The 7,090-nt window shown below is 48.2% G+C and overlaps 1 protein-coding gene across 1 annotated transcript; it reads left to right on the forward strand.

Annotated features, from left to right (window-relative positions):
• The first annotated feature begins 4,781 nt into the window (after positions 1-4,781).
• On the forward strand, positions 4,782-5,501 carry LOC121775668. Its single transcript, XM_042172712.1, has one exon. It carries the CDS (start codon positions 4,782-4,784, stop codon positions 5,499-5,501), a length of 720 nt encoding a protein of 239 aa, XP_042028646.1.
• Positions 5,502-7,090: the final 1,589 nt, after the last annotated feature.

Genomic DNA, 7,090 nt, shown 5'->3' on the forward strand with positions numbered 1-7,090 from the left:
GCAGTGACCACGAGGCACTCACTCGACGTTGTTTTTTCGACCGCGATGAACCCCATAGTTCCGAATCGTGAGCAGGCAAACGGGCCTGCAACGCGGTAGCTCAGGAGGCAAAAGACTCCCCGATCTGAGAAGCAACGATAGCGGCACGAGCAGCGTCTCCACCACCGCGAACATGCAGCGGCAGCGACTCGCCGAATCCGATGCAGAGGCGGCGGCGATTCAGTGTCGCGACAGCAGTGATGCCGCTGAGAGAATGAGAGAAATCTCTTTGAGGCCGATCGTCCCTCGCCGGAGATAGAAGCAGTGGCGATGGACTGTAATGTCGACGAAGAGAGAGAGAGAGGGCTAGGGTTTTCGAATTTGGGGAAAATATGGAATGTAGGAGAGAAATGAGAGAGAGAATCGGCCGGTGGAGAGGGAGTATACCCTCAAGACTTGGGCCTTTTCCCATTTCTTGTTCCATTTGGGCTTTAATTTAAAACTAGGCCAGAGGATTTAGGGAATGAGAAGAATTTGGGCATGAGGGAATAAAATAGTCTGGGCCGAAAAAGTCTAAGAATAAATGTTCTGGGCCCGATTAAATAAATCCCTAACTGGGCATAGATTTAATTGAGGTCATTACCTTAAATTAATTCAAAGTATACTGGAATTAATTCCTAAGCCACAGAAGAAAGAAATATTAAACCGTGTGGGATAGCTTTACGAAAAGTATTTAAAGCTGAGTTTAATAGTCACAGAAAGTATTTTAAAAATACTTAAGACAATGCGGGAAATGCTAATACCCGAACAGTTCGGCCAGTTCCGAATAAATTTAAATCGCCGATTTAAATAAAGAACCTAGATCTCTAAGATTTAGAAAGAAAGAGATAAAATAAAAGAGCACACGTTTAGGCATGCATACATGCAAGAGAAATGATTATTTAAAGCCTAATTTAAGTATATTAACTTTTGTAAAGGAACGTCGTCGCTCGACGCGTAATCTCAGGAAAGGAAAGCACCCGTATTGCAAGAGTTTAAGCAATTGAGGTGGGCTTTCTCTTCTTTCTTTTAAAGCGTGTTTTATGTGAAAACATGATATTTTTGAATGAGTTGTCATGCCGTGTTTTGTTTATGATTATCTATCTGTTGGTTATGCCAACCAATTAAATCGAATTCGGGTCCCAGTAGGTCAGTAAATCCTACTCGGACTAGTGTACACACATGGACCGTGAGCTAGCGCCAGGTTGGCCGGTCTAGGGGTCGTGAGCTAGCACCAGGTTGGCCGGCCTAGATATCGTGGAATGTGGCCACATTCCCGATCCATGCATTGAGATATGGTATATCATCAACAGAGTGCAGTCTATTTTCAGAAAGAAATAACAGTTTTAGTGACCGGAACTTATTTTCAGAAAAACCCCGTGTTCACTCAGCTTGGTTGACAACTAAAAGAGAAATATTTTCGGCATGAGCCCACTGAGTGCATCAAGTACTCAACCCTGCATATTGTTTTCCTTAATGTGCAGGTTGATCGTTGTCAAGGCCGAGGAGGTGTTGGGAAAGAAGGCTAAATAAGTAGGAAGATAGCTGGTGTAGTATGTCTTCATACATATTACATCTGTCTTGGTACTCTTCCGTTGCGCAAATTTAGAACTTGCTTTTAGCAAAGACAGTTGTTCCATAACTACTCTGATTCAGTATGATTTGTACCTTCAACACATTTCAGACAATGTTTCCTTTGATTTAAGCATCTTGATGAGTTGAGACAGTTTCAGTAAGTTTTAGTCGCGATATAGCTACACTTTCTTTGACTAGAGAGATGTGGTCGTGACAGAGTGGTATCAGAGCATTTTTCTTTCGCTCTGACCCAAGAACCTTCCTTCTAAGCCTCAGTCCAGAAAAGATAGTACTAGGCTAGAAAGTGAACATAATGTTAAGTACAAGATCCCAACACCTCAGCTCGACACGATCAACTGCAGCAGAAACAGGGGTCGATGCCCGCTCGTCCAGAAAAGAGAATTTTTAAAGAAAGAAAAATATTTTCCATTTGAGAATGAAAATGAATTTTATGAGATTTTCAGAAAAAGAAAAGAATTTTCACAGCCCTTTATTGGAACGAAAATGTTTATTTGAAATGTTTGCAAGATGCAACGTGATAGCTGATACTTTGCATGAGATATGCTTAAAGTATCTGTGATTTATGAGCTTGACATGAATGTATAGGTGTCATGTGGACTATGTATGCAATCCTAGAGTGCTTTAGAGAAGTACCTTAGGTGAGACATATAGGACCAAGTACTAGCAGAATGAGAATTTGTTACCGCCTTCCAGGGCGACGAGACCAACTGAACTCATCAGTTAGGGAGAACCCCTAATTCCACGAAATTTCGAGAAAGCAACAGCGAACCAGAAAGTACCAACGTACGATCTATAGACAGCAACGAAAGGAAGTCCATTCCTTAGAACACAGATTTTACGCATATAGATATATATGTATACTAGCCGGTTATGAGATATAGCCACAGACAGACCTAGTACAATCTCTTCGAGAGACAGTGCCTCAGTTCATACCATCTTTTGCACAGCTTTTCATACTTGTATATATATACTTTCTTTTGCGAGCCGTTTTTTAGGGCCTTCTTTCTGTTCATGTAGAGATGGTTCCACAGAGCTATACCCACAGTCGCCCACTCCGGACAGGAGCCGATCCTGATGCAGTTGTATGTTACTACAGGACGTACCGGCGCTGCCATGGGGACACACTCGCCGAATTCGTCGCCCACTATGGCAAGCTTTGGGACGAGGCGAATCGGCATGGAGTGAAGCCGTACGAGGGCATAGTCCGACTTGTAGAGTTGTTCCCACCGGAATGGCAAGGGTGGATGGCGGCCACAGCACGACTATACACTTCATCACAGCCTCCGACCTATGAGGCGACAGGAGACATGCCGGGCTTCCTGAGCGCGGTCTCGGCCGGGTGTTACCACTTTGGGAACGGGCCTCCGCCAGACACGCAGGCCCCGGGAAGTGAGCGGTTTCGTAGCCTACCACCTCTGACCCTGATGTGAGCGGCAAATGGGGTATTCGAGGAGGGACAGTCGTCCTGAGTTCCCGGCCGTCGCAGAAGTGGGGCAGAGATGGGGGACATGTCAGAGTCCAGCGACGAGATTGAGCCGATGAAGAGTGGCACAGGAGGTGGAGAAAGCGAAAAGGATCCCGAGGAGGATCCAGAGGAAGAGGGTCCCGAGGAGGATCCAGAGGACGATGACGACAACGAGGAGCCACAGACTGGCAGGCCTCGCGGACTTGATGACGGAGGTCAATCTACCACAGCCCCTCGAGCCTCCACCCCCATGGAGCCTTATCATGAGGAGCTGCAGCTGCCACTCCATCCGGTAGACCAGGCTTTCTACAAGGGCCTATATCTATACGCAAAGCATGTGGATCCAGACTTTGCCGCCGACCCCAGCGTACCAGTGGCACCCTACGTGACCTAAGTAGTTCCACAACCTGTCGTCGTTTCTGAGGATGAGGAGGAGCTGTGGTCACCGATCGAGATGCCCTTCCCAGGGACGAGCCACGGTGACCCAGTATGGATCAGTAGCGACTCGGAGTAGGGTCGGTCGGACGGGTCGTAGCCATGCTAGCGTAGTAGATTAAAGCGGGCAGACCAAGAAGGTACGCGCAAGTACCAGAGCATGTGCCCCGAAGAAACCAAGCTGGGGAAGCAGGAGCCTCACAGCCACCTCCTCCTCCACCACCTCCTGCACTGCAGGAGAGACGGGTGGAAGAGACTTTTCTCAAACAGAATCCACCAGTCTTCAATGGTCTGGAGGACCCAGCCACAGCAGAGACCTGGATGCGTGCGATTGAGCGCATCTTCGATTTTCTTCGGTGCACCGACCGGGAGCGACTCTCATATATGAAGTTTCAGCTGGTTGAGTCCGCCGACTTCTGGTGGGAAGCCAGGCGAAAGATTATGACTCGTGAACAGTTGGAGCACCTGACCTGGGAGGAGTTCAAGAATGAACTGTATGGAAAGTACATTCCCAAGAGCTATCGCAAGGCCAAGGAAGTGGAGTTGTACAACCTAAAGCAGGGAAAGATGTTGGTGACCGAGTACGATAGGTTATCCTGCGATATGTCATGCTACGCGCCTGGACTAGTGGACACGGACGAGAAAATGGCAGAAAAGTTCTGCACTGGCCTAAGATCAGAGATAAGGATGGGTCTGGCCAGTCATGGAGGTCTGTCCTATGTCGAGTCACTGGGCCGAGCCCTGGACATCGAGGCAGCCATGCCCAAAGAGAGGCCGACTGCGCATGTCACCACCGCCCTATCGCTTCCACAGCAGCAGCTCTCTCGAGAAAAGAGGAAGTGGGAAGGAGACCGGGTTTCGACTGATGCTAAGAAGCCACAATTCGCTCCAAGGCCACAGCAGAACAGTTGGCAACAGACTGCCCCAACTCAAAAATATGGAGCGCCGAGCTCAACCACCTCGATGTGCAAGATGCTCGAAGAAACATGACGGCGAGTGCAAGGCCGGGACAGATGGATGTTTCCACTGTGGGCAGAAGGGACATTTCGCCAGAAACTGCCCGAGCAAGGCAACTCGGACGGGAGGACAGCGTTCGCAACTGCGGGCACTCCAGGCCGAACAAGAGAAAGAGAGTGCAACACTCCCTGCACCACAGCCTCAGCGACAACTACGTCCGAGACTCCCCCCACAGGCAAGAGCCTTTGCACTGCAGCAGAAGCAGGCCAAGGCCGAGAAGGGGAAACAGGAGCAAGGCAACTTGGCAGGTATGGGAACTCTCCTCAATGTACCTATTGCTATTTTGTTTGACATCGGTGCATCGCACTCGTTTATATCAGCATCTTGTGTGGATACTTTGAACTTGCCTATGGATGTGATGGAACATAGGATGAGGGTGTCCTCACCCGTAGGAGGCCTTATAGACATTGCACGAACGTGCTCGAACATAAAATTTTCTATGGGAAACCTGAACCTAGTAGCTCATAACTTACATGTGATGTTGACGTGGAGCGTCGACATCATACTAGGAATGGACTGGTTAGCCGAGAACTACCCTACCATTCGTTGTAAGGAGAGACAGATAGCATTGCAGTACCCCGGGACAGAACCCGTAATTTTCCATGAGATCTCCATGAGGAAACGAAAGTCGATTGTTTCTGCCCTACAAGCAACAGCCATGATGAGGAAGGGGTGCCCTGCATACCTCGTCTACTTGAACGAAGAAGAGAAAAGGTACAGGAAAATCGAGGACGTAGCGATAGTACGAGGATATCCTGACGTCTTTCCAGGAGAACTACCAGGCTTGCCGCCAGACAGGCAATTGGAGTTCACCATCGATCTAGAACCAGGATCAGCTCCAATATCAAAGGCACCTTACAGAATGGCACCAAAGGAGTTGGAGGAACTCAAGATGCAATTACAAGAACTACTAGACCAGGGTTTCATCCGACCCAGTGTGTCGCCGTGGGGCACACAGTACTATTCGTAAAGAAGAAAGATGGCACCTTGAGAATGTGTATCGACTATCGAGAGCTGAACAAGATAACCCTCAAGAACAAGTATCCTTTACCGAGGATCGATGACCTCTTCGATCAGCTGCAAGGAGCTGGAGTTTTCTCGAAAATGGACTTGAGATCGGGTTATCATCAGCTAAGAGTTCAACAAGACGATATACTAAAGACTGCGTTCTGCACTAGATATGGCCATTATGAGTTCGGTAATGCCTTTTTGGCTTACCAATGCTCCAGCTGTGTTGATGGACCTGATGAACCGCGTGTTCCACCCGTATTTGGACAGGTTCGTCCTAGTCTTTATAGATGATGTGCTCATCTACTCGAAGAACGAGATAGAACACGAGGAACATTTGAGGACTACTTTAGAAACGTTAAGAGCTGAGAAACTCTCTGCTAAGTTCAGCAAGTACGAGTTCTGGCTTAACGAAGTGAACTTCCTTGGACACATAGTGACAGCAGAAGGGATCCGAGTGGACCCTGCTAAAGTTGAAGCCGTGCAATGTTGGCAGTCACCAGCAACGCCCAATGAAATCCAGAGTTTCCTAGGACTGGCAGGATACTACCGAAGGTTCATTGAGGGATTTTCTAAAATAGCGAGGTCGATGACTCAACAGCTCAAGAAAGGAGTTAAAGTCAATTGGACCCCAGAATGTGAAGCAAGCTTCCAGTTGCTTAAGGAAAAGTTGACCACAGCGCCTGTTCTAGCCGTGCCAGAAGCGGGAGTCGACTATGTGGTGTATACAGATGCATCGAAGGTCGGACTCGGGTGCGTGCTGATGCAGAGGGGCAAGGTGATCGCATGTGCGTCACGCCAGTTAAGGCCGCACGAGTTGAACTACCCGACGCATGACTTGGAATTAGCAGCAGTGGTACACGCTTTGAAGATTTGGAGACATCACCTCTATGGAGTTCGATGTGAGATCTTCACAGATCATAAGAGTTTCAAGTACTTCTTTGAGCAAAAGGATCTGAATATGAGACAGCGCAGATGGATGGAACTAGTCAAGGACTACGACTGTGGTATAAATTACCACCCAGGCAAGGCCAATGTGGTAGCAGATGGTTTGAGCAGAAAGACTGCACCTCAAGTGGCTACCCTCCTCACATAAGAGGAAGAGCTTATTCAGGAATTCGCCAAGATGCGACTGGAGATAGTAAGAGCCCCGGAAACAGTAGATAGCAGAATTTCCACCTTGGTCGTAGAACCAGATTTAAGAGCCAGAATCATCGACGCCCAGAGACGCGATGAGGCCCTAGAAAAGGTCCGTCTCAAATTGAGGACCGGCGAAGGAGATAGTTACCGCGAAGAGGCGGATAACGCTCTCACTTTCGAAAGAAGACTATGCATACCCAACAATGAGGCATTTAGGAACGAGATCATGAGTGAAGCTCATGAGATGCCCTACACTGCCCATCCTGGAAGTACGAAGATGTATCAGGACTTGAAGAAGCAATTTTGGTGGGATGGCATGAAGAGAAGCATAGCATCGTTTGTAGAAAGGTGCTTGGCTTGCCAGCAAGTGAAGGCTTTACATCAACGACCCTATGGGAAGTTGCGGCCCCT

This window comes from Salvia splendens, chromosome 2 (assembly GCF_004379255.2).
Source record: "Salvia splendens isolate huo1 chromosome 2, SspV2, whole genome shotgun sequence".
NCBI classification, from domain to species: Eukaryota; Viridiplantae; Streptophyta; class Magnoliopsida; order Lamiales; family Lamiaceae; genus Salvia; species Salvia splendens.

Bases quoted from the DNA above. Each gene is read 5' to 3' on its own strand.
- LOC121775668 (XM_042172712.1), top strand. From the start codon at position 4,782: ATGGGAACTCTCCTCAATGTACCTATTGCTATTTTGTTTGACATCGGT.